The sequence below is a fragment of the Halictus rubicundus genome, chromosome 7 (genome assembly GCF_050948215.1).
Source record: "Halictus rubicundus isolate RS-2024b chromosome 7, iyHalRubi1_principal, whole genome shotgun sequence".
Classification (NCBI taxonomy): domain Eukaryota; kingdom Metazoa; phylum Arthropoda; class Insecta; order Hymenoptera; family Halictidae; genus Halictus; species Halictus rubicundus.
The window spans coordinates 19,301,881-19,329,485 of record NC_135155.1 but is presented as its reverse complement, the minus strand read 5'-3'; the positions used below and the strand labels follow the sequence as shown (position 1 = coordinate 19,329,485).

At 43.1% G+C, this 27,605-nt stretch overlaps 2 protein-coding genes across 5 annotated transcripts; one reads left to right on the top strand and one right to left on the bottom strand.

The window, feature by feature from the left end:
• Window positions 1-91: 91 nt before the first annotated feature.
• Window positions 92-3,594, top strand: LOC143355841 (tetratricopeptide repeat protein 5). 2 transcript variants are annotated; one of them, XM_076791001.1, is made up of 8 exons: window positions 92-495; window positions 601-951; window positions 1,033-1,275; window positions 1,348-1,401; window positions 1,476-1,661; window positions 1,828-2,000; window positions 2,074-2,218; window positions 2,287-3,594. In XM_076791001.1, the coding sequence occupies exons 1-8, from the start codon at window positions 412-414 to the stop codon at window positions 2,404-2,406; spliced, it is 1,356 nt and encodes a 451-aa protein (XP_076647116.1). In that variant the 5' UTR covers window positions 92-411; the 3' UTR covers window positions 2,407-3,594. The 2 variants fall into 2 exon arrangements, with proteins under 2 accessions (XP_076647116.1, XP_076647114.1); XM_076790999.1 differs by having other exon boundaries at window positions 93-495; window positions 2,074-3,594.
• Tsl (membrane-attack complex domain containing protein torso-like) lies at window positions 3,505-26,370 on the bottom strand. 3 transcript variants are annotated; one of them, XM_076791002.1, is made up of 4 exons: window positions 15,652-15,686; window positions 15,314-15,531; window positions 5,082-5,745; window positions 3,505-4,248 (listed from the first exon to the last, which is right to left on the bottom strand). In XM_076791002.1, exons 2-4 carry the CDS (start codon window positions 15,367-15,369, stop codon window positions 3,853-3,855), a joined length of 1,116 nt encoding a protein of 371 aa, XP_076647117.1. In that variant the 5' UTR covers window positions 15,370-15,531; window positions 15,652-15,686; the 3' UTR covers window positions 3,505-3,852. The 3 variants fall into 3 exon arrangements, with proteins under 3 accessions (XP_076647117.1, XP_076647118.1, XP_076647119.1); XM_076791003.1 differs by lacking the exons at window positions 15,314-15,531; window positions 15,652-15,686 and adding an exon at window positions 25,747-26,370; XM_076791004.1 differs by lacking the exons at window positions 15,314-15,531; window positions 15,652-15,686 and adding an exon at window positions 5,965-6,238.
• Between the last annotated feature and the right edge of the window lie 1,235 nt (window positions 26,371-27,605).

The window sequence follows — 27,605 nt, the reverse complement described above, 5'->3', positions numbered from 1 at the left end:
TTTTGTGTTCATTTTTTTATTAGACGAACTATTGGCATTTTATGGAATTATAAGTTGTAAACAAGTTTTACATTATTATTTTATACTCGCTCTTGCACAATTTGTATACGTATTTCTGGAGTATTTCTGTTATTTCATTTTTATTTTACGATATTCAGAACAAATGAATGAATGTTGATTCGAATTAATGTATTGTAAATGGAACCTTATGTTAGTGGAGCATTAATTTAACGCATAACCTCGTCGGTCATTTCAGAGTTTTGACAGTTCGCGAATGATACATTACATTGCCTTGTTTTAACATTGGCTCATATGTAATCGGAGAATTATGTATAACGTTATATACTTCATGTATATTTGACGTACAATGCAGTATCTGTGATAAGCATTTGTATAAAAGTGTATAAAGAAATGTCCGCAATTATAGATGATAAAGTGGTTGCAGGGGCACAATCCGCAAATGTTATCAAAGAAGATCCTATTGTTGCTCTCACGGTATATTTACGAATTTATTTCAATATTTATGCAAAAACAAGTTCATTGTTTTATCAAAAATCATTCGTTTAGTTTATCTTATGATGTTTCTTCAAATTGTTATAGGAGAAAGTAAATGCATTGTATTTCTTTCGAGACCATTATTTTGAAAATCGTCCTATCGAGGAAGCAATTAAAAAAAACGGTGACATAGAGAAAGAAATGAAAGACACATTAAATAAGTTCGATGAATGCAAAGGATATGAAATTGATGGATCAAGAGCAAAATACTACTATCTGAAAGGAAAGGCCTTAAATGTTACGGAATGTTTTGTACCTCAGGCAGAAGAACTATTAACTAAAGCAGTAAAATTAGAACCTAATTTAATAGAAGCATGGAATGAATTGGGTGAATGTTATTGGAAAAATGATGACATTCAACAAGCAAAAAATTGTTTTGTTGGTGCTTTACGTCATGTAATACATTCGTACATTCTCTATTTACTTACATTCTTAGTCGAATGTGTTGTAATTACAGTGTAATAATTACTGTTATAGGGTAAAAATAAAGTATCTTTGAGAAGCCTATCTATGGTCCTTAGACAGGAACCAGTTTCTACTAACGAGCAACGAATACAAAATATACAACAGGGAATGGAGCACGCGAAAGAAGCAGTTAGTTTAGACACAACGGACGGTACTTCCTGGGCTATTTTAGGGAATGCCTATTTGTCTTCCTTTTTTACAGTAACGCAAAATCCTGCAACATTACGTTGCTGCATTTCAGCTTACCTGCAAGCAGTAAGTTATTTACATACTAATAAGTCTTTAGTTCTATCTAACTGTAACTAACCGTTACAAATTTACTTTCAGGAAAAAGATATTGTAGCTGGAAGTAATTCTCATTTATTTCATAATAAAGCAGTGGTGGGTATTTTATAGTCTTTAAATACAACACTTGGATTCAGATTTCTATCTATACAAGTAAATAATTGTATTAGGCTTTGAAATATCAAGAAGAGTACTGTGCGGCATTGAAGTCGTTCGAAAGAGCAATGTTACTCGATCCAATATGGGACACACCACGCACTAAGAGAGACGAACTGTTACAATATCTAAAAGATGTGCAAAATTTAGTAAACAATAATGGAAGAGTAAAACCAAAGAGATTGTACCAAATGATACGGGTATTTAGAATTCTTTTTTCATATAAAAATTACATTTTTAATACGTATATTTTAATACGTCATGATTTCATTATACTTTCCGTTGTTTAAGACTGTAGAGAATTTAGTACATTTAATGTATGACTTTGGTACATATACATATTTATAGGTTTCTGATTAACTGTAGGCATTGGATGTTAAACATTTGGGACCATACAAAGGTGGCTCGTTCACATCTGGTCAAAAAACTGTAAAATTAGACTTAACAATGCTGAAAGATTTGGCTGATGGGGTCAATCCGGAAAAAGTAGTATTTGGAAAAGTAGTATGTTGGATACAAGATACGGATTGCGTACCTTTGTAAGTGTAAAGAAAAAATAACAAATAAGAAACAGTATTTATTATCTTAATTAATAAATACATAATTTTTCAGCGCTTTTTGTCTGGTTGACGAGGAGAAAACGTGTATAGCCGTAACAGTATACAATCTGGCTAAGGGTCGTGGAGTTACTGTAGGAGATTCTGTGGCTATACCTGAACCTTTCGTTATCCACCAGAAGTTTTCTTACCTTAATAATGTAGGTGTACCGCGAACACATTGTTCTGACATTTATGGTACGTGTACTTATTACGTGTCTTTTTCCAGGACTTTGATTTCAAGTCTATACGAGTTGAAACACCAGTCATATTGGTCGTCAATGGTAGAAAACTAGGTAGAGAGCAACAAGCCTCTGCAAAATTTCATACTTTCAAAAAGACGGATTGAGCACAAACTTTCAAGCGGTGATAGCGAGACACGGTCAACGCTCAGATTTTTCTATAACTCGAATGCGAACGAGTAATGACGACTACTACGATATTTGAATTCTGAACTCGAGTATTATTGCATTCATAGGATTAGATCGTCTTACCACAGTCAATATTGTCGAGGATTGGAGTATATTTGTTTGTATTGTTGAGCGTTTGCTTTGGGAGGATATCGTTCAAGTTGCAGACAATTAAATTTTTAAAGACATTTTACATAGTTTGTTTTCTACATGATAGTTCACGTCACGTAAGTATTGTTACGTTTTGTCTATGATATGTTAACTTACGAAAAAATGATACTTTTATTCGCAACATGACGCCATTCTGTTTTTGGTAGCAAGTCACTTTGTGTATAAGATTTTATCTTTGTGTATAAGCGCTAAAGTAAGGTTCTTGGGTCCCACGTTCAAATGTCGATTATCTTATAATTTATACAAAGTACAGTTGGATTACATATAAAAATACTGATTTTTGCAGTACACTTTAGTGTACTTTTCAATTTCGAAATAACGTCTATCTCGATGCTACTGGTATAAAACTTCTTATCAAATTTGTGTTGTGCTCTCACTACTTTTATCGAAATAAGTTTGTTGTACGAGGGGAAACGAGAAAAACATTAAACTTAGGCTAACACACGACATTTCATTCTCCAACGAACTAACTTTACCATAAGATCCATTCATCGGTCATCTCACCGTGCCAATCAAATCAATCTCGACTATGTACGGAAAATACACACTAACATTCTCTTTACTCGTACTCAGTATTTTTATTAATTTATTTTAATTCTACTAGAAATGTCCATGACTTTGTAAGTCTCAAATCACGTTCCGTGTATATTTACTTTCACATGAATTGGTTCCTCGACGAAACTTCACCTAACTCAAGAAGAATAGTCCAACTCAACACTAAAGAGAAAAAGATCGCGAGTCTTGTTTCTTCGTACTAATATCGAATTACCCTCCAGGATAACCGAATTAAAGCAATACAACTTTACTGTCTAGAACGTAACAATAATTAAAGAAACAAGACGTCGCTTATTTTTCAGTCAAGACACTTTTGCGAAAATGCTTGTGATATATTTAAAACGTTTGTATAAAAATGTTTTCTATTATCGATTATAATAATAAATACTTATTTATAAGAACACGACAGTTGACCGTTTCTCTCCTACATCCTAGTATCCGTTCGACGGAGAACGGTAGTGAACTTTCAGAGTGGATCACGATTCACGAGATTCACGATCCGTAGTTGCGATTCTCTTCGAGCTGCAGATGATTGGTCCTCGCTGGAAGACATCGGAGCTTCCTTCTCCATTGTGCGAATACGTGGACCAGATATCACGCCGATCGAACCAAGCCGACACCGACTGTTTATGCGTTTCTTTCGACGCCGGCGCGCGTCCTCACATGTTCACTTCCCACAACTTGAAGTAATTGTCGATCACCTCGAGGAACCATTCGCGCCGCTGTGTGTCATTGAAGATGGGCGCCAGTGTTCGCAATTGCAGCTGCAACAGTGCCTCGTTGCCCAGTAGCTCGTCGAGCTGCTTCAACAGCATCGCGTCCCCGTGCAATTTCAGCAAGCTGGCGTGCGAGAATATGTAATATTGATTACGGAGCCTTTCCACCGCCCATGCTTCGACGGTGCGGTTTCCGCTCGCAGCTTGGATCGCGCCGATGTGCTCGGCGTACCACGGCGAGAAGTAATTGCTTAACTCGAGATTCGACAGGTTCGCTACTCCACGGGTCTTCAAACGTTCCTTTATGCGCAGATACGCTTGAGGCGTGTAGACGAATACCTAGAACGAAAATTATACATATCCGTTAGTTGGCTGGAATCGGTACCGCTCTTAGCATCGGGCAAACACCGCTTGCTACGCGCCCCGGATTTGTCGTTGGTTACTTTCACAATTCATAACAAAATAAATCAATCTAAAGTAGAGTGGGGATAAACGACAGCTCGTATTTTATTTTCAAATCGAGTACGAGTTTTTACAGTCGTCCAATATTGGTTAGTTTCAAATATTGTTGCAAACATTCTTGAAGCGAGGATATGCCGAAGCAATAAATATCAAGTACCTATCGATCTCTTCTCTTTCATAAGACGTTTAAGGATGTACAGTGATCACGCGGAAGATTGAATACGTAGGCTTTCAGAGAAGATCCGTGTCGAATAGAAGAAAATTATCGTAAAATCCAACATTTCCACAGTCTCTGTCCCGGCTGACAAAGACGTACATATATAATTAACAAAATATCGGGCTCTCGAGTTACACCGTCGTGAATTTCAATTAGGCAACTTATGTAACCCTCGTCGGCTCGAGTACGATGATGCAAAGTATTGCAGACGCTATAAACCGAACAGTACCTCGAGCGCAACATCTATCGGGATCTTTTACCGATGGAAGATAAGCATTTCGAATCACAATTCGCATTCCCTCTAAATCTTGTTGAGCAACCTTGTGCAAGCATGTTGACGGTCTTAACGCGTTCACTTATAGGAAACAGCTCTCGTGACTATTGTTCGCCTAATGTTTACAAAGCAAACATCACCACGTATGAAACGTATTGTCCAAATGAATTATTAGTGTAAGTATAGGTATCGATACAGCGACGATGCATCCATCCTCACCTGGTACAAGGAATTCCCCGTGACGTAGGAGGCGATGTAGTGCGAGCCAAAGTTCTTGATGAATCGAACGACGCTCGCGGTGTCGCCGACCGTGACGTTTTTCGTTTCTCTGAAAACGGCCTCGTCGAGGATCATCGACTCCGCGGTGCCAGCCAGCTTTTGGTTGTCCCGGAACCTGGCGACGCGCACCAGCACGTAACAATGCTCGCCGGAGATGAACGAGGCGTTGATGCCTAGGTGCCGGGCGATGGCCGCCTTCGACCAGCTGCCGGTGAACGCCCGCCACGGTCTCTCCAGCCTATCGAACGTAAAGTCCCGGAAGTAGGCTTGCAGAAGCTGCCGGATGTTGTCGCAGAACTCCATGTGGAAGTCGCCGTCGAAGAATGCCGTTTGTTGGCGTTGTTTGTTCGTCGCCGGGACCGGGTTCGTGAAAACGTCGAGCGTCGGCTCCCGGAATATCCAGGTGTCGGTGTCGTTTCTGGGCAACACTCTCATGCTGATGCTCAGGTAGCCGTATCGGCTGAAGATGTTTACGGCGCCGCCGAGACGCGGCCCCTGCGACCCGTCGCTGACCCGCGTTCCCACCAGCAACGCGAGCATCCACGCCAGGACCAGGAATCGCGCTCGTGACCACATCTCTCGCGGCTGCCTGTGGCGGTACCACCTGGAACGAGAAAAACCTTGCTTTCAAACTGGTATAGGATCATCTCTTCGAGCAATCTCTTCACCGTGACCGCCTCCCAAACCCGTTGATCACCGACGGTCTTGCGAACCTTGGCAACGTAACGCAACCTACACGGTCCAACGAAAGCTAATGGTTCCACAGAGACGTCGCGAGAAATCTGGAAAACTCATTTTTACACGCGTCGAAACATTACTGTACCGAAGTTGAAGCGCAGAAAACTCCTCAAGATCGGGATCATTCACGACACTCGCGCTCTGTTGATCGGATACAAACTGATCGTTATTGGTATAGAATGTTTTCACGCAGTCTGTTCACCGTGACACCACCTCCCGACTCGTTGATCAACGATGTCCCGAGGTCTTGCGAACCTCGCTGATAATGTACTCCTGTCACACAAGAGTTATGTTGCATAAATCATTGTTTTAATCTTCTTTGAACAATGTTACCCAACAACTTCCCAGTAACCTTGATCGGAGATGGAGTTCTTCGAAATAAATCGCATTCGTACAAACGAACCGAAACGCGATGCTGAAACTTCAAATTGGACAGTCTGTGTACGAAGCATAACGCTAATTAACATTGTAAGGAACCGGTAGTACCGAGGATAAAATGCACAACACTCTTCTCAGGATCCTGATCATCCGTTACACGCGTTCATCGCTCCGATAACGACGCGCGCGTTCTGCCGATCAGATATAAAACGATTATTAGCGAAAGATAAGCTGAACTACCGCGCAATTATCCTAATGAGATACCTTCCGCGATATCGGACGAACGAAGACGCGTAGTTCTTTCAGACTGCAGCGAGAGACGCGTTCTCTTCTCCGTTCCCAGTTCACGGTGTCTGTCGGCGTATGGGCGAGTGCACGCGTGCATACGCGATGCAACCGGCTGCATGCCGCCGGTAGATAGCCCCGAGTAATCTCGTTTTGTAGGTCTAGGTGTACGTTCTCGAGGCATTTGCACGAGGCAGCGTGCGACCTTCATCCCCACCTGATCGCCGGACGAACACCTCGGTCTATCAGCGTTCTCCCTGGTAACCCTTCGGAGAAAGGATTAATACGGAATAAGATGGCGCCTCGGCTCGGCTCGGCTCGTATCCAGGACCTCAGCGGTTTCCCAGATCCCGAAATTCCGAGTGACCGGCGAAAGCTGCGAGAGCCGTTCGACCCTCCGTCAAGGTAGTTGAAGTTGTCCGGCACGTTCGATCGCGTGCAGGCAACTCTGTACATCTTGATAAACGTCCGGGTGACGCGATTGATTGCTATGCACGCCGACTGCGATTTATGTGCCAGCCGCCAGTGTTAACGGTATTGCTCCAAGTGGACTGTGTCCATCCGGTGGTGGTGTTCGTTGAGACGCGTGTCCAAAAGGGTAAACGACTTTGCCTATTTCCGTGTAGCCTTCCGCGTAAGTCATGCGGTGCGAATCGGAACGCTTTTTCTCCCCTGAATCTCCCCCTGAATCTCCCCATTAGAATAGCCGAAGGTGAGCTATTTCAATCGTCCGCGAGATCTCTTTTCCCCGCGGTGTATGTACTGTTCCAAGATCAAGGTCCTGGAGCGGACGCCGCGTCTCGCCTCGCCTCGCCTCGCCTCGCCTCGCGTTCAACAACGCCGTTCATGCGTGTGTCGCACAACCGCAACCGTACGAAGGTTGCCCTTGGACTTCTTCCAACCTGGCAATCGTCCTGTCCTGCTAACGCAATTGTTTTGCCTCGTTGCGCCGCGCGCTCTTCGTTACTTGTCGAGCATGGCTTTTCTGTCTCGGGGACACCGCTGACAATTACGCGGTCGCCTCGGTCCGTGGTTTCGTTGGCTCTTGGTAATCGTTGCCTAGGGTTCCTCTCGTGCTAGAGTCCGCGAGACTCTTACCGATTTAACGACCGATCCCTACTCTCGACTCGAGGATACAAGCGAAATGGAACGAGAGTCCGACAACAGAAAGAAAACTGAATACGGAACCGCTCCGCAGTGCCGATGGATATGGTAAAACGTGATCGTTCTTAGGGAACCGTATCCTCGGGGGAATAATGAAACGGAAGCGAACGAAACGGATCTGGACCGTCGCAAAATGAAACACACCTTGTCCAGCCGCTGAACCGAGAAACTTAAGCTGTCTGTTGAAACAACAGAGACAGCTCTATAGTAGAGCCTTGATTATCTGAACTGAACAGAGAAGCATGACCGTTCGAATGTTGGAACGGTTAGTCGATTATAATGATACGATTTGTACAATAAACAGTGTCGCGTATGGATCTCCTTAGATTGAGCTATGTAAATCCGAAGCACGTTGGGGTACGAGAAACTTCAGACATCGGAGGTTCGAACTACGTTTATTCGCTGGGAGGTGTTCGTCCACTGGACAGCTCGCATAATGCGAGCGCCGCATTTGGCTGGTGACAACGTACGGTAAACGAATTCGTTGTACACCTCTAGAACCGTTACGGTAACGAACGTCGTGGAATGTCACCTAGAAAATTAGACCTTTCACCGCGACACATCTAGCAATTTGCATAAGATACTTCACTCTTGTGTAACGAAGCCTCCTCGAACGTTAATTTTCTCTGGATATCGCATCCACGGTTCGATCGACAGTTTGACTTATAAACACCGGTATTTCCGTAGATGCAACTGTTAGTTTGGAACGTCTTTAACATGCAACTTACAGTCAAGTGCAAACTTTACTTTGTGGCCTCTGTTCAATGGAAAATGAGGTCAGATGGTTCAAAGCATGCTTAACCAGACTTGTGCATTATCCAAACAAATAATTGTTCTTTAGATCGTTTCGTTATACGGAATTTATTTAAGATAACTTCGGAGTGAAAGTGAAATTAAAGTCCATCGCGCACACCACTTTGGTCTCAGTTTTGTCCACAGGCTTTTGATCCCAATAATTTCGATGGGTTCGATTAATCTGGCCGACGTTCGCGTAATCGAATGATTCACTGGTCGTAACCGGCGTCGCACGATTACGACACTTCAAAAATTTTAATTGACCGTACCAACGAGGAATCGTTGATCGGAACGCATAAATATGTAACGTCGCCGTCCTTGACCCGTATTCTCGCTTCTGCTTTCGCTGCTTTCAGACCAGGCGCTTTCGGTCGGGTCAAAAATCATCTGCAGTCGGTGCATCGGTCAGTACCCGAAGTTACGCGAACTTTCACATTCGACGAAGCGAATGTTTTCCTCGCTCAAGGACCGTTGCTTCTAACTTCGACTAATCGATAATTCACCCGATGTCATGGAATTTCGAAATGTCCCGACGAAGCTAAGTTAGCTCGTGGTTTCCCAGCCGCGCTAGCGCCGCGGGACGATCGCATCTTTCGACCTACAGACGATACGGTTTATCGTATTTGCACGACAGAAAATTACGAAAATTACGACAAATCGTGTCGCCTGTAGGCCGTTTGAACGTGTCCACGATGATGATACAATGCGGTTGGCTCCGGCTCGAATTGGTCACGCCTCGTACGTCGTCGGTTGATAAAACAACTTGTGTCGGTGAACTTACATAACGGGATGCTTTTTATCGATTTATCTCGAGAAGAAGATCGTTCCACATACACGGATTCTCGATTGCCGTGGTGCAAACGCAAGTAGCCATACATATTCATGAGGTTGCGACAAAGGGTTTGTCGCGTAGAACCTCCGTCTTCGTGGCGATTTTACTCGTGACCATTCTAAATGCGTAACACTAGTAGCAGCGATAAGAAACTCGATGTCGCGGCTAATGGTTAACGCCAGCAACCGTCGTGTCAAGATAAACCTGGAATTACAAGAGTAATTAACTGCTCCACCATAAAATATAACAATCCTGTTGTTACCAGATATCTCTTACGGTAACAGTTCGGAGAAGGGAATCGTTATCTTTTCAAGATTTCAACCCCACTTCGGTAGAGCCAAAGGAAACAAAGTTTCTCTTGAATTCTATTGCCACGGCACGTTTCAGAGTAAAAGCGCTCACTGTGTGAGAAACGGAACGGCTACCGTTCCCAACGCTTTATCAGGTTATTTCACAAGAAACGCCGAGCTTAGGATTAATATTGTAATGGTATAGATAATTTTATATATCCACAAATTAATCTATTCTTCCTATCTTTGAGGAAGATCTCTTTCGGTCACCGTCGGATTAGATCCACTGGAAGTAATTGCTTCGTCGGTTATAAATGAAATTACTGATCATCGTTGATATTTTCAAAGATTATGTCCAGTTTTTAAATCTACGCGCGTTGAAATTTTGGCTCTCATAGAAAAAAATGTCCTCAAACAATCTGGTGTTCTAAATACACCGCACTTCCTTTATATTGTATAAATAGTGTAAATCTTTGCGATCAGTTCAAAGAAACGATATTACAACCCGCATCGTTAGTCGCTCGGTAGAGCATTCAGAAAAGTCCGCAGTCCTCGCAAAAAAATAATTGAAACTCCTTGCGAAACTTTGACGACGTCTCATAATGGCGCAGAATGCAACTCGACGAATTCGCAAGCGACGGCTACTAATGATTTCAAACGCGTTTCATCGGCTGACGAAATGTCCCTCGCCAAACGTCCGCCTGTCCGAAGCTTCCGATTTGGTAAAGCGGAAGTGGAACGGGTTCGACTTTCGCCATTCTCCGTTAAGCGCAGGAAAGTGGCGTGTCGCCTTGATTAGAAGTTCACGGGCGTACGAACAGGTGAAGTTCGTAGAACATGTGCATTGTTGTTGCCCCCCGTCCCCCGTCCCCCGTCCCCCGTCCCTCGTCCCCCGTACCCTCTCCAATGTATAGACATTCTCCTCAAGGTTACAAGAACGCTCCGTCGAAAGTGAAATTTTGCGATCGAGACTAATTGGTCTTAATCGCGGAAAGATTATTGCCCCCGGAGCTCGGGTTCGGTTTTCTTTGGAATTCGCCGCGCGACTGACACTTTCGTTTGACGGGAAATTAGAAAGTCCCGTAAAATTTAATGTTACAATGATTACAAACGGACGCGTTGTTCCTCTACACTTCGCTAATGGCGTGGCACACGATACGCGTACCGTTATGCAACACGTGTTATGCATGAAACGCGTGGCCCAATAAGGCGACCCTGCTGTCAAATAAACAGGTACGCTCCGCACCAAGAAGGAGAAAACGAAGACTCTTTGCTTCTGTCGGTATCGTTGAACGAAGAAACAATTTTCACGTCGATTGCTCCACTTTAACCCCTAAGCTGTAAAAGGGGGTGATTCGCGTCCGGACGATTTCGAACAGTTTGTAAAATTCAACAAATTATTTGTCAAAATCTGTAATAATCTCAATCGAAGATGTTCAGAGGAATCGTATACATTAAAAAAAAAAAAAAAACTATTAACTAAAAACTGCATCAGACATGAAAGACCCGTTTCACAGTTTGAGGGTACCGTGTAAACGGAACCCGGCTGGTACCTAATTGCATGTCGTGTAGCAGGTATGGGCATTTTTGTCAGAATTGAGACAAGACCGTCCCCACCGGTGTCGCCGGATCAAGACTTGTTCCCCAACTCTAATTTTCCTGTCTACCCCGCTATCCCCCGCGCTTCCGCCGCGGCCTGGTCACGTGACGCGTTCCGTCTCTGTCGTGCATACGCCGCCAGTGGCTAGTGGATAGTGGCTAGTGGCTAGTGGCTAGTGGCTAGTGGCAGGGAGAGGGTAATTTTTTCCCCTGAATTCGCGCTCCCTCCCCTCATCTGGTGACACTTGTATCCACCATAGCGTCCACCGTTCCCTTCGAGTAAGCGCCGTTACCGTGGGGCAACGAAGACCCGAGACACCAGCGAACGCGACGAAGGTGCGCGCCGCACGAAACACAGGTTGGTGGGAGAAGCAGGCCAATATAACAGGAAACAAACCAATCGCATCTCATAGTCGTGTCTAAATTGACGCGATGCGTTTCGTTTTTTTTTTTTGCCGTGTTGATCGATCGGTCGGAAAATACTTTTCTACGCAGAATTTGGTGCTTTATCCGAATTTGAGAAAATATATTGGGCATCTATTTATAACTCCTAATAACAGGAGTCATTTCAAGTGGTCATGTTACGAGACTCACCCTATATAATACTATATTAATATGTCACTAAAACTGAAAATATGATTTTTGTCCTCAACGATAAAATCTCCATAGTTGGCCCACCCGGTATACAAACACTGTACGAACCATCCTGAAGGTTTCCCGAAAGAAATCTAGTAGGTGTCGAATAGCATCGAGCGCCTAACCACAAGACGTATCGAAGAAGAAAATTGTTGAACGTCGGTAATATGGTAACGGTACCTTGTCGAAGTAACGATGCGTCGGGGTTGAAGGATGTTCGAAGAGATCCGAAAGAGATATCGTTGGCAACGAAAGACCGCGCGCACGATGGGTTTCCGTGCGCGACCGATAATAACGCGACGGACAGCCGCGTCATGAAAAATCTCGATTGAAAGAACAAACGAGCACGGGGCGGACAGTGCGATTCAGTTGTCGCCGCGCTGGTACAAGGAGCGAGGTCTACGTGACGCAGAAGTCAATGGGGAAGAATTATTTAAGTAGCCTCGCGTGGTTGGGTGGACCTGGAAAGGGGTCTTGCGCGTCAGATTGAGCACAGGAAATGGTTGCCGCGATGGAACACGATGCCCGAGGAAATCATTTCTATCGTTCGAGTCGTTCGAATCACTCTCGACCATCTCGTAATATCCCGTTGTCTTGATCATTTTGTTGTTCTACTCGATCCGTTCGCCTTTCTCGAATTGCTTCGAATTGCTCGCGAAAGCACAGTGCAGCATTCGCAAATATTTCATTCGAACAACGTTTTTTATAATCTTCGACATTTTTGTAATCCATTTGTAGAGAACGATTATATTCGTTTATTTTTCAACTCGGTTAAAAACGATCGGATCAGAAGTACGGAAATCGCCAGAGAATCAGCCGAGTACGGAATATTTTCAAATGTAGCAGCGTGTAAACGATTTGTGGGCATTCCAGTGATTAGTTGCTTAACTTGCATCTTCCGACAGATGTCTAGAATGGCATTCCGCTTGCTCGGTAAATATCTAAATTATTGGATTTCTCGTGGTCAAGTTTCCTTGTTATGGCCGGTATAAACTAATTGTTCTAAATCGTTAAAAGAATCGAGGTGGTGGAATTGGTTGTGCTTTCAACGAATTATCGAGGCTGAACCAGCTCCGGTGAGCGGAATTGAGAAAGAGATGTTAAGGCAAGGGGTTAACGTCTTTCACTTAGGACGACGACGACGACGACGACGGTTGTCGGCGACATCGGTTTCATTGTTCCGCGGGTGTAGATTAAAATGACGTGTTCGCACCATTCCACGCATTGCAAGCGGATGACGGGTTTAGAAAGGGAGACACGCAATTCGCGAATACGGTTCGCAGAGTTCAACCGTGATTCTTTGCTCGGAAACTCCCCGGCGAACGTTATCGCTGTGTAATTGGGGCTGCTAACTGCCTGAAATTTATAAGCGCTCACGCGCAACGGACAGAGAGTGTCGCTATTATTCATCGGTGCGTTGACTCTCTGCACGTGCACTTCGGCGTTTCGAACGAAGCGAGCCTACTCGGCGAAGGAGATCCCCGATGATTATCAGCCACGTTTGTCGCCGAATGACCGCTAAACGGTCTCGTTTACACGGGCAACGTGACGGACGTACAAAATGCTCGCGATGCCATTTAAAAACGCCTCGTACGTCCACAGATTTTCGCGGCGGGCATCGTCGATGCGCGATCCATTAGAATTTCGTTCGTCCTTCGTACTCCGCGTTCTTAGTGCTCGCACGTTCCAACCGCGGCTGGAACTTTTCGTGGATATCGAAATAGACTCGCCGCGGGATGTACGGTAACTGAATATTTATAAACGCAAGCACATTTTCTGTATTGCCTTTTCAATTCTTTGAAAAAACCACTGACCGTGCCGTCTGCGCATGTACATATCTGATGAGGTATTACAAACTTTTAGATGTAATCGGTTTTTTTGTTCTCACGATTACGGATTGGGTTTTTCTTTGTCCTTCGGAGAAGATAACGAGTATTATTATATAATGAATATTTTGCACGATTCTCTCTCTCTCTCTGTTAGGTCGACGCATTAGCCTTTGTTTATCCTTGAAGCGTACCGAAGACTCGTTACGCTCCGTCAAAGTCGCCGAGTGTAAATCTATGACAGTAATTAATCCTATCTTTCGTTGATGCCTGAAAAACGGTGCTCTTAGATCCGCGTGTCTTTAGAATATTCTTTCAGCTTGAGTTATGCGTTTCTGATTGCTGACTTCGGTGTGTTAATATTTTCCTTTCGAAAGAAAAAAGTTTCTTTCATGAATATTACGGTATAGCATCCGTTTTCGCAGTTTAAACTGAGATTTTATGCATTTTCAGTCAAATTGAGTTGGCATTTTTATTTTGCATAAAGACGGAGAGAGTACATAGATTAGAGTTAGATTGTGAAAAACGCAAGCGAACCGATGAAAGAAGTTCTGAAACCAGCTAACTGTTCAGAATAGTGAAACGCGATCGTGAAAAGGTACACCGTGCAGTATCGCTGCACCAGACTGCTCCATTTGCCCAAGCGGAGCGAGAGTTCTTTCATTCAAACTGAAGCTATAAAATCAGACACAGCGGCCGCTGCAACCTGTCCTTGGCTTTTTACGTCTCCTCTGCTTAAACCATTTTAGGAATATACACAGAGAAAGAACTGTGTCGTAGCCGGCATGTCAGCGAATAACAGCGACGTAGTTAGAGTGCACGTGCACAGTGATTCACGAGCGCAATAATTGTAACGATTATTTATTATACCGTTCGATCTGCCACTCTCCTGACCCCTCTATGTGTACATGCAACGGTATCGATAGAAGATTCAACCAGGATTCGGAAACCGTTAGACAGTATTCTCTCCGTAACTGTCGAAAAGATCTCTACCGTAACTGTCGAAATTTTATCCCCACCCCTGTAAGGGGATCTCCGTTGGAAACAGTCAAGCTGTAAAGAGTTTCATACTAACACGAGCGAAGCAAAAGAGAACTTTTCTAATTTTTTATTTGTTTTTCTTTTTTCTATGAAACTTTTACCGTTGCATTCGTCTCGTTTTTCTAATTAAAATGACTTGGACAACCAGGTTCGTCTAACAAGTTATAAATTGACTCTGTTCTCGTTCGGGCGATTGATTCGATGTTACCGATTCGAATACCTATTAATAATAATAACGTTCGGCTGACTACTGGGACAATTACCCTAGTTTCGTTTACGCAATCTCTTTTTTCAAAAACGTATCAATCCCACCCATTCTCCCGTAACATTTGCGATCTTATGTCATTTATCATGTGTACCGGTGTGGACGAGCTTCTTCTATTTTCATTCCATTCTCGCGTGCGCGCTGTAATAAGTCTACGATTAAAACGGTTTTCCTCGTCGCCGGATAAATTATTAAATTAATGGAGCGTAACAGATTTTTCATCGTCATTATCAGCGAGCGAACCTTCGCGCCGGTCGTCCATCGTCCGTACACGAATTACGTTCGATAAGCCCCGAGGGTCAAGAAATCGGGATGGCACTTACCCTACCGGATCACACAACTTTATTTCACTTCCGTTAATCAAGATTCCCCTCCGCATCCTAAAGGCTCCGTTCCCCTCGCGACTCTAATTGTTATGGGTCACTGACTGAATATGCTTGTTGCAAGACACCAGAAGATAACACGAGCTCCCAGTGTTGCCATTACCAATCACGGCTGCACTTGTTGCGACTGCACGCTTGTTGCACCAACCGCGGCCCGTCTAAACAACGCTGATGACTTCGTTAACTACGGGCAAGCATGTGCATGTGCTTGATTTCTTTTTTAATCCCTTTGTCGGTGACCAACTGCGAAAAACCGTAATAGATGCGGTGTACCCTACCTTTCTTTGTGCTTGTACAAATTTCAGAAAATGCAGTCTACCGATTAAAACGTGTATGCGAAGTGTATATTTAGACACTTTGTACGCGAAACCGCCAGACGTTATTCCCGTATTAAGATCAGTCTGCAACGTGATCGGCATTATCATGGTGGTGGTAATATCTCTGGCAAGCGAATGCGTGACATGTCGTTGACGGAGGATTCCGATAAATATTCGCAGACCGTGCAAGATCGTCTGTGCGTTACGAAACGTTTCTGCTAGTCAATTTATTCGCGTACGACAACAGTCTTATCCTTGTTTTCTGGTATATTAACATGGCCTCAAGGTCGATTCCCGAATAAATATCGTCGGGCTATTTTAGGAATTTCGTGAGTGTTTTGGAAAATTGAAAGTGAAATAATTATTCAATGGCCGTTCTAGTCGCTCGGATATGTTACCGAAATGTTTAAAAATCTGGTGCCAACCGAAAAATTCAACGAAAAACGCTAAGCCAAAACGATACCGAAAAAGTGTCCAGGAATTAGATTAAGATTCTAATATTACTAGAAATCGATCTCCCATTGTTTGGCACTGAAAGGGTTAATATTGTTTACCAACTATTATAGGCTACCGAGATGCTTTCACTATTCTTAGAAGCACTTAATTGCTTTGATAAGCATCAAAGGTGGCACCGTAAGTTGGAGAATTCCAAGGATAGTCAAGGAATGAGTACGAAAGATGAAAGTGCCCAAGGGTCACGGAGCTCGAGAATTGTTGCAAATTCTCGAGATTCTGTTTGGGGGGTACTACAATTGGATAAGAAGATGACCAAAGGAAGAGCAAAAAAATAGTGAGCAGCTGGAGAATGGTGGAAGAAAATTAAAGTATTATATAGAACTGACAGCAGTTGCAGATGTTAGCAAAAGCAATACATAATTGGTTGTAAATGGTCGGGGTAATGGACAAAGGCTATCATATTTTTCTGTTCTGTCATCAAGAAGGATGACACGATGAATTCACTGACGCGAACTTTCAACGCATACAGCCTGTTGCAACGTATATTTCTATAAATAGATGATATGTGTTCACCTTGTGAGATCGCGCACATTTCCCTGTTTATACTATCCACATTTTTCTCCGTTCATTCCTCGGACGATATCTGAACGATTCCCCTTTTCCGTTGATATCGCGACACTAATTGCGTTTCTTCTCTTTTCCAGTGTATTTGTGTTATACGCTATGAATAGATTCGATCCAGAAATGAGCGAACGGATATTCTGATCTTCCGTTGAACTTTTCCGTTTGATATGAATTTTGTGTCTGACACGGTCGAAGTGAATCACCGATATTCGCCCATAAACATTAATCGTTGAAAAACAAAACTGTTCGATTAAATAATGAATTGCGATGTAAATAGGTCAGCGACGCGTGGAACTGTACTTTTAAATATAAGCATATTTTATATCGACGCTGGTTAAAATGTGTTTGAATTATTTAAAAAGTTTCTTTGCATCTCGTTGCAGCGCGTTGCAGTAATCAATAGCAGAGGATTCGGTGTTATCCCCAGCCAACGAACCGTTAACAATCCGAACAATTTCTGTTTGCGACACGAATTACATACACGCACGCACACACAAGAACTACAAATGTGTCAATATTGAACGCCGTTCCGTTTATACAACCAATTGATAACGAGTTTCTAGTGTTCGACTTTGCGCGACGCGTTTTGTCGCGCCACGCACCGTTTTTCGTAAAAACTAAACTGCAGACGTATTTTTAGTACTCTTACACTCCGGGACAAAAAGATAACATACATTAAGATTCACGTGATTTTAATTTATTTTATCATTAGGTAACTGAAATTTTGTTTCTCTACACTATTTCGGGATACATTTAATAACAAGACTGCGGATCTTTATGTAAAATAAAAACGGTCTGTATGAACTGTACAAAACAACAGCCAAATAGAAGTTTCATTCTTTGTTTAATGATTTTAAGAAAGTCAAGAAATGTGAGATGTGCTATTCTTTTGTCCCGCGGTGTAAATTGTTCTAATCGTAGCACAGTTCCGACGTAGCTTCGTGACATTTTCATGTCATTTAAATTCAGAATACTTTCCATATGATCCCAATTTGCGTAAATTATTCCACAAAGGTCTGGATTTACGTAAACATCCGCAGTTCAGTGATGATAAAGTTATGCGCGACGCGTCTTTAATCGGAATCGGGTGGAAAACGTCAGCGCAACACTAAGATGATAATCCAAAATGAAAAGTAGTATTACGATTTGAGATTCTGCTATATCCTGTCTACAGTTTTGTCATTATTAGACATTATTAGTTTATCATAAAAAATAGATAGACCAAACGCAGTAGAGCGAAAATATTCTACCAATGAATCTAGCAATAACATTTCGGGACAAATCGTAATTTTGACATTTCAATCTGCAGGATAGGTTCGCAGTGATTCGCGCTTCAAAACGAAAGTACTGGAAAATTGAATATAAAGAATTGATTCGACAATGTTTAACGAAACAGTTTGTTAATTACGGTAACAGCAGCTTTCGATGCGATACGTGCCGAGGCCTGTCCGTTAATTGCTCGAGCCGCGGTTATCAGAAAACGAGCAACAATCAGCGTGCCCTCAATTTCGCCGAGCAGTTTTGCCGCTTTTGTCTCGAAACGAGCGAAACCAGATTTTTACAATCACGCGGGTCTCCCGCTTATTATTTCCACGGCGGTGTTGTTATTTTTCGTCGAGCCAAAGAAGACTCCTCGTACTCCTTTTACATCCCCGGCAATCAACCTGGCATTTACCGAGGCATTTTAAATTATATCTTCAGAATCCTCGTGGCATAAGATCAGCCAGTTCCCGCGATCGCTCGCATACATTCGAAATCTATCGCGTTACCACTATTATTGAAAGAACAAAAAATGTCCTTCCCCAAGGATACTTTCTTGTCTCCGGTATATTAGCATACTTGCACCGGCACGCATACGACTTGGACCGGTCATCGATGTTTTCACGCCACAACACGCGCAAGAAACAAATTTATTCAGGGAATATAAATATTCAAAGGAGGACCTCGTTGTCTTGTACACTGTCGTCCAAAATGACGGAGCAACTTTTGTTCGTCAAACGAAGACCAAGACATCGAAAACGCCAGACATTTTCTTCTTCAAGAGGGAATTCTGGATCTCCTTCGAAAGAACTATTAGGATTGTTAGGATTTTGTAAATATATCTACGCGTCTAGAACAATTCAGTCTTGTAATTTTATACGATACAACGTGTACATATTTTGTGCTCGGTACGGTTAGTCTTAATGGACGACTTGTAGTTGAAGCTTAGATATCGAATGGTGTTCCACACTTGTGAATGGCAGTGTATGCACGCTCGCATAATCGCCTGCTCAAAATACGAAAGAGAAGATTGCCGGACCTTGAATGAAACTATACCATTATCCTTGATGCAAGTATCTTTTATAACACTGTGGTTAGAGGTGCTCGTGTAATCCCGAGCGTTTTATCATTTTGCAATGTCGCCGTCCACTCTTCGCTGGTGATTATTACAGAAAGAGAAGTGTGTGGGGGGGGGGGGGAGAAAAAAGGGAGAAAGGTCCTGGACAAGGCTGAATAAATAATTGTCCGTGCACGCTTTAAAAGTCTACCAGTGACATTTTCACAGACGAGCCGTCGGTGTTTGTTTGCAGGCTCGATGAGCCGCGGGAATGCGTTGTTCCTCGCAAATCGGGGACCATCTTGCGCCACGGATTGCGGGGGAACAGCGTCTAAAGAAGATCTCGTGCCGCATGAGAAGCCAATCGCGAAGATCTCGACGGGAGTCACGTTTTCATCGGCAACGGGTACGGTTTGTCGGTTTTGCAACTCCCGCATACTCCTCCAGAGTTCATCCTTTCAGAACAAATCACGCCGCTCGCTCTTTCGCCAGAGTATTTACACTTTTTCGCTAGAGCATTCTACCATTTTCCTCGGGACGCATACAGTCGGTCAGAAAACTTTCCGTGTACCCTTTAACCTTTCAACCCAACTGTTATACTGGGGACTCTCATGACCACAACAAAATTTCTACATACTAATTTTCGCCAGCGTATTGCACGATAATTGCAGATATCAACCTTTTTTTTTTAGAACATTCGGGTTATCGAAGATTTAAAAGGTGCCTTCTGTAGATCTAACAAAAGTAGAAGAGCTAGCCCTTAGCTTCGAATCGGAACGATCCGTGGCAAGAAAGACTAGACCAGCAACGCGAGAAATAAATCATATGTTCAAGATGCAAATTGCGATCAGCGACCAAGCGTCGGCAACACGGATCTCACGAGTTGTCTACGTCTACAGCGTTGAACGGATCCGTGCAACCCGGCATATGCATCCCGTTGAATCATAAGCGCGTTCCAACCGTCGCCGACAACGGGACAAATGAGCCCGTCGACACGGAACAAGTCCGTGTTTCCATCATCGTTTTACGATCTAGCCACGATATACTCACGCACTGGAGGGGAGGGGGAGGCAATAACAATGTTTCAGCGAGGCAACGTACGAGATCCCGTAATCAATCGGTGCCGATCGCGGCCAATGACGTGTAAGGTCGCAGCGCGCGGCGCTCGCCACGATTCGCTCCGATAATCGGTTGAAAGTACGAGTTCCTGGTACAATTTCTTGCAAAACTCGTGCGTCGGTACTATTCCGAGGCTTGTTCCTGCTTGAAAATCGGGGTAACTGGCATAAGGACGGTCGGCCGCGATCTCGCACGTGTCCGCTGTCTCTCTTTGTTCGACGCGAGGGATCGCCGCGCCGCGCCGCGCCGAGTCGAGCTCTGGGGCCAGCGTGAAAGTGCGACACACGATGCCAGTGATAAATGCGGCAAGAAACACGCGGATAACCGAGCGCGGTTTACCTCTCCCTCTCTCGTTTGCGAGACACCGAGGTAGGTGGCCATTGCACCTGCAACCGTTCGTTTAGAGCCACGAAACCCTGCAAGATCGATCGGAGTAATAAGCCGATCCTAACGAACTCGGCTCGAACGATACGTTCGGCTGACTCATTGCGAGTTATCGGTTGACTCAACCGCGAGACGAGATTCTACAATCAATTTGTACTGGCCAGCCTCGGCAGATGCACGTCCATAGATAGCGGATGTCGTTCGTTATACACAAAGCTATCCTAAAGCTATCTTCGAAACCTATCTTCGATCTTGCCAACTCTCTCGGTACGATCGTCGCTATAATTAACACTGGCTTTACGGAACACTAAAACTGACTATTTTTCTAATTAATTACTTTATTGTAACATGCATCTTTACAGTTTCTGCGATAAGAGTAGGCGAGTCGATAGGACTTCTCTATTCACCGATTTCCTATCGTTAAGGCACATTGACGCAGCATCGCGCAATACCTACTCATTGTCCCAGTCACTTTTTCTTTTCCCACAACCGCGTTACACTTAGCGGGTACGAATAACGCGCGCACGAATAACCGCACTGTTTTATACGCGAACGAGCACCGTCGATGAAATCGTTCGTTGGTTCCCTGAAATCTATCCCTGCCATTGGGCAATATTCGGGGTGTAATTTCTAGTATGACGCGTGCGCGCTAATATCGCGGCAAACTGTACCGGAGAAAGTGTAATAAAACTAACGAGAGTCCATCGTGATAATTGATTATGAAACGGACCACTTTTGGTAGCTTACGGTGTAATCATGATTTTAGTATAGCCTCCGACTGCGAACGCTGACTATGGATTTCTGTGTTTCGCAAGCTTATTGTCCAATCAGGCCTGGGCCTCGAGAATATTATGTCATAAAACTCTCTTGCTGTAGCTGACAATTTAATATAATCAAGAAACTGATATTCGTCGGATTTTGGAGAAAGTATCTGTTACGTTTAAACGAGCTCTATATTTTTCAGATCTCACGGTGCTTTACTGTTTGCAATTATACGGCTGGCAATAAATTTTCGACCAAACACGGTAGTACAAACTTGACGAGACGTGACAAATTCTCTTTTACAGGAAGTTGTCGTCGATATGTTCATCTTCTCGCTCATACAAAAAGAAGACTTTATGTAAAAGTAAAGTTGGATATATAAATAGAAACTGACGATAGGACTTCATTGCCTAGTGTTTATGAAGTTTTTGTACTTAAGGTCACGCGAAGATCGCAGATAGGTGGTTGGATACGTCTTGACCTCCGTTATCGTATCGCGATGGCGAAAATATGTAGTTCGATGAAAAATAATCTTCGACGACCTTGAAATCTCGAAAAATATGACCTTGAGAAAAATTTATACGCCATCGTAGTACTTGCTCAGTCGAACAAAATAATGTTTTCCTTTGACCTTTTTTCCCTATCGGTCATTTCATGTGAAACGACGTAATAATTGAAATGAAACGTAATCGAAAGAAGTGTGAAATATGTGTCCGATCGAAAACTTATTGCCAGAGGTATAGTGTAATATAATCGTTCCACGAATTGGGAGATCAGGCTAGAAAATATTCAGCAATAATTGCTAGGCTGAAGACGCTGGAGCCCACTGAAAGTGGAATTGCGACAACGCAGCCTTGGACTCGTTGTGTTATACTTAGGGGACCGGTAAGCTTATTCTAGTCACCCGTGAATCTCTGTGCAATTTTTCAGCAATGTCGCTGCGACCATAGACGCCACAAAATTGTTCGTTATTTGCGCCAGCTCCGTAATCGTTTGCACAGCCTATATAATAAAACATGATTGACTCTGTTAATGGTTACTCGCGACAGAAATGTATAATAGAACCCTAAAAATAGACGATTAATAGGATAGCGCGAGGTGGATGCTTCGAACCCCGCTTTAAACACACATGGTGAACACTTGTGAAAACAAGGCTTACGATTTGTGCTCTGATATACGTCTAGCAGATCGCGGCAGTTTCCGCAAATTTTCCCTTCCGGTTGAAAAGTTCTCAGCGGAAACTTGGACTTTTGAGACGATCAATTTTATATCCCCTTTTGCAGTTTTCTCGCTTCCATTATTTAATAAGATGTGGATACTAAAAAAGTCTCTTTTGTTCGCCACTGTATCAGAATTTAAAGTAGAAACAATCGACGTTCTTGCTTTCTTTTTCTTTTACGACATAAACAGGGAAGAAGACCATAGGAGGAGACAAACAGTGGCTCGATGTTGCTTCAGTGTGGACACAACTTTACGTTTCTGCAAAACCGATCGACCGTTACCTAATGCGTAAACAAATTTCGGAATAGCCACCGAAATGTGGTTTACGCTGGTTGACATTTTTCGAAATCGTACGAGGTCATCTCGTGCTCGCCTGCCAAAACCGAACTGGGCATATGGGTCAAGGCAGACGTTGAAATTGTTCTTATTAATCGCTTCTGATTTCGGAGATTGATTACCCCATTCATTCAACTATGACACCGTAACCGAATACAAATGATTCGATACAAAACCACGGTAGGTAAAGTTTATATAAGGTAAAGTAAAAAATGAAAATATGTCTACCTCAGAGAAATAAAATCGAATATAATTATTATGGTTTGTAAGAAATACACTAAGCAGTATTAAATTCTCTGAAGTATAAATGCATATAGATCTCTGATGATTAGAAAGCATGTTTTCATTATCTAATATAGGCTACATTCTCGCTACTTCGTATCTTCTCGATGTTGTAATTCTTGCGCGTGACCGTAATGTATTCCGAGTTACATCTAGAAAAAGTTGTAGAGGTCTGCATCAACCGTAAATTGAAAAATTGTATCGGTTTACTTTGGAGCAAAGAAGTAATGTACTTTGTATAGATTCAGTCCACGTTCTATTAGAATACTGCACACGGACTTGCTCAATACCGCGGTTCGCAATATCGCTCTACACCAGATTCGGGTTATACACTTCGCAACGACAGTATAATACAATACATACAATTAGAGACGTCTACGTTATAAGACAGACTTTCTCCTTTTCGTGTACAGTATGTTATGATCTACTTAAGGAGGCGTTTTTCAACAGACAAACACATATTGACTTACACAATTTTTGCATTAAACGGCTCGCATAACGTCGTGTTGCATCGGTGCAAAGCGCAGGACACGATTATGGTCGAATGCCTCTTCAAATTTGGGCATTGATTAGAAAGTTGGACTCGGTCGACCTCGAAATATTGATGCTCATTGTGGAGCAACGTGCTGCAAGCTGCAACCCTAACGATCGTGATACCGCGAGCGAACAATGGCCGATGCGGAATACCGAAGTTTGTTTCAACATGGTCTCTCGAGGCGAAAGAAGCGGGCAACGGGAAAGATCTGCTAATTGTCAGAATTTAAGGACACATTATGTAACGGAATCTGTTTCTCGTACAATGCACAATTCGTTTGCCGTAACCGACCTGACAAACGGATCAGATAAAATTTATTGTTTGTGTGTTTCGATAGTGTCAAACTTCGCTGAAGTTTCGCTGTCGTGTACTTCCCTGAGTCAGCTTTGTTCTCGTAACTGCAACCTACAACCTTTAGTCCTATAAGCCTAACTTCTCTATAATTCTCAAGCGTTCGCTTCTGTAAATTTCAAAGTCAATCGGTGCAGTTGCAAAATGCAAATCTTTGTTACCACAATGGTAGAAAATTTCACCGTCGCACAACATTTTTGGAAAAAAGGTAAATATTTTGAAAAACATTACGCTTTCCAAGATTGTACTCTAATACTGTTTTATTCGGAATAGCACGAGGAATCGCTCCATGCAAACAAAATTGGTAGAGCAGTGTTCAAAAAACGAGTGCAATTGCACTTTGCAACTACGACTATTTGTCTATCTTGAATAATCAAGCCAGTTACTAGATATATTCAACTGTAGGACTTTGCGACTCTTGATTCTAGAAAAAAAAAAAAAATGGTTTCCCGGGATTTTCGTGAAAACGGATCGGAAACGAAAAGCGGCGCTGGAAGATCGAGGCATTGTTAACAAAGGGGCTTGAATTCTCATTTACATCGGTACGAAATCAACTAGTTATCCGACGATCTGGTTGCTGTGCTACCGCACTGCCGGCAATAGCTAAACAAAGCGGAAGAATTTAATTAAAAATCTTCCCTTATCTCTTTGACGAAGTGTGCGGTCGTTGGCGCAACCATTTCGCAAAGTATCCTTAAGATCGTAATTACACCTGATCTAATATCCACGAGGCGTTGCAATTAAGCGGATAGCTTTAGAGATATATCAGCTGCCATTGATCAGCTAGTGGCTCAACTGTGACGGAGTCACGTGTCTGCCACTGAAACGTCACTTGTCTAAATTTTATGCTGAACGATTCAGACCCCTCGTCCGAGCGGCATCGCGTTTAACACGAGCAGTGTTCGAGTGTCCTCCATTTGTATTTCTTGATAGGATTACAAAGGTGGTCCGCGGTTTGTGACAGGCCTCTACCAATCTTGCTACTATTATTATTGCTATTAACAGTTTCGTCGCGCGTCAATGAGTTGGAAAAGCAACGAAAAAGTAACACGTACGTTATAGTTCTTAATAAGACAGTTTCTCCCATTACAAGATGTATACTTTCAAATGATACTCAACTTTTTCTAGAGTAATTTCCAATCCAATAAAACAAGACTCTTGCCATTTTCATTCACGTTTCTCTTTAATACGACGGCCGGTCAAATTGCTGTTTTTCCATCTTCTATTATATAGAAGATGCTGCCATGAGAAACGAATCATTAGACTTCTTCGTTCAATCGCGTGTTCTTGTAAAAATGCCCTCTTGAGAAATCTAAATAAATTCAGAGTTGAAATTTTGATCTGTTTCGATCGAGGATTATTTGAATTTTCTAGCAGTAAAACGAATGTGTATAAGGGTTTGAACGGATGTAACTATGGCCGGTATGAAATCGTCGAAAGCGTCCGCCTCGCAGCAGTCGAATCATTCTACGTGTTAAAACGGATAGCTTCGAACGGGTACGCGAAAATATACATTTCAGCTCGGGGCGTTACATCATCACAATGATCGAACCGGAGAACCAAAAAAATTCACGCGTACCGACGTAATATTCCTCGTGAAAGCGACTGAAACCTGACGGTAACGGTATAGTACTTGTACAGTATCGACTGCAAGCGTCGACAGGCTCACCTGATCGTCTCAAGGATTCTCCATCTTCTCTCGTCCCTCGTAGATCTTTCAATGTCGCAGGTGAGTGGATCTACCGGCGGAGCATCGAGTCATCGCCCCTGGTAGCGTCTTCATGAAACCACACGAATTTCGTTCAACGCACTACTCTCTGGTTCTAGATCGAGCGCCAAACATCGATCGAACGAACCACCGCAACGCGATCGATCCGTCACCGCCAATTTCGATCGATCGAGACGAACTATTCTTACACAGCGTCCGTGTTTAAATCCTTTTTAAATTGGCGAGATAGGTGGCAGAGGTTCGACTCGACGGATCACGCTGGTCTCCATCGATCCTAGCGATCGTCGATGATACAGTCAGCCGCCGATCGGCGAGCTGGATCGTACCGACCGTTCGATCGATAAAGATCGTTACGCGGAGGCCTCAGGCTTCCGATCGATTCGTCACAGAGTCGAAGCAACGTTTCTTCTTGTTGTTCCTTGAACGGGAATCGTGCGCGTCCTGCGTCGCGAGGACCGATCGATCGATCACGATCGATGCCGTTCTCCGCTCACGATCGCGACGGACCACGATCTCACCGTGAGCAGCGGATCTCCGCGACTGCGGCTACTTCGTATCTACTCGCGGCGAACGATCGCCAGTGAATGCGTGCGAGCGCGCGCGCGCGCGCGCGTGTGTTCCTCTGTGTGTTGCCAGTGTGCGCGACCGTGTATACGCACCAGCAGTTAATGTTAATAATGCGCGCGCGCGCTCACGCATTCATGATCGGCCGGTCAGGGGTGGCGGGCGGAAGAAGGCTCTACCGATCCACGTTTTGCCTTCGCAATGGGTGGTAAACCCGGGACGAACAGGATCCTTTTCTTCGAGAAGATCGATGCAACCCCTTAGGGGGCGGGTGAATTCTATAGAGCAGGAAAATCAACCAATATTTTAACATTACCTTTTCGAAAAAAATTATTAGCTTTAGAAGTTCCTTATTTTATAGGTACATTCAAAAACTAGAAAAAATCAACTGTGTTTATTTAAGAAAATGTTGTTTCGATACACGATAATACTATCTTTATTTTATATTGTTTTTCATACATATGCGTAAGAATATAGTTGCAATGATTTCCATATCGTATAAATGCATGTTTTGGTATTTTATATTAGGTTGTCGCAATAACGAAGCATCAACGAATAAACGAATGCGTTGTTTGTGTATGCTTGTGTTATCTAACAATATGAACGCGCACATTGCGAAAGAATCTTTTGGGACAACCTAATACTTTGAATGTTTTAGGTCTAATATCGGGTTTCTATTCCGGGGTTCGCATACGTCACGCCACGGGAAGATCGGGGATCCAGGATCTCAGAAAATGGTTGATTTTTATCGGAGTCTCCCGTCGCTCGAGGTGAGAAACGAATGCATTATTTATGATTTTTAGCTTATCAACAGAATTATCAGGGGAACGTGCGAGTCTAGAAATCCGTGACAAAAAATATAAATATTAATAGCAACATAAATATTTAAGCGGCAATAGATCCGTTGTCTTGTGCGTCTTAATCCGTGCGTACTTTGAAACGGAATAACTTTTTTTAAATGAGTTCAGACGACTTGAGATTTTTAAATGGTATGCCAGGACTTTTTGACCGACTGTACATGTGTTTGAAAATATTCCCAACAAGGGAAGATATGTACAAAAAGTGTTGAAATTATCAATGAAATTTGACACTGGATTAGGCGACCTTGAATATTCTAGATTTCGTTACCCGCAGTTTTTTCGAACAAGGACATTATTTAGTTGCTAAGCAACCTCTACGTATCGTTATTCGTTGTGCTAGTTACTGAATCTGACCAAGGGAAAAGATCATAAAAA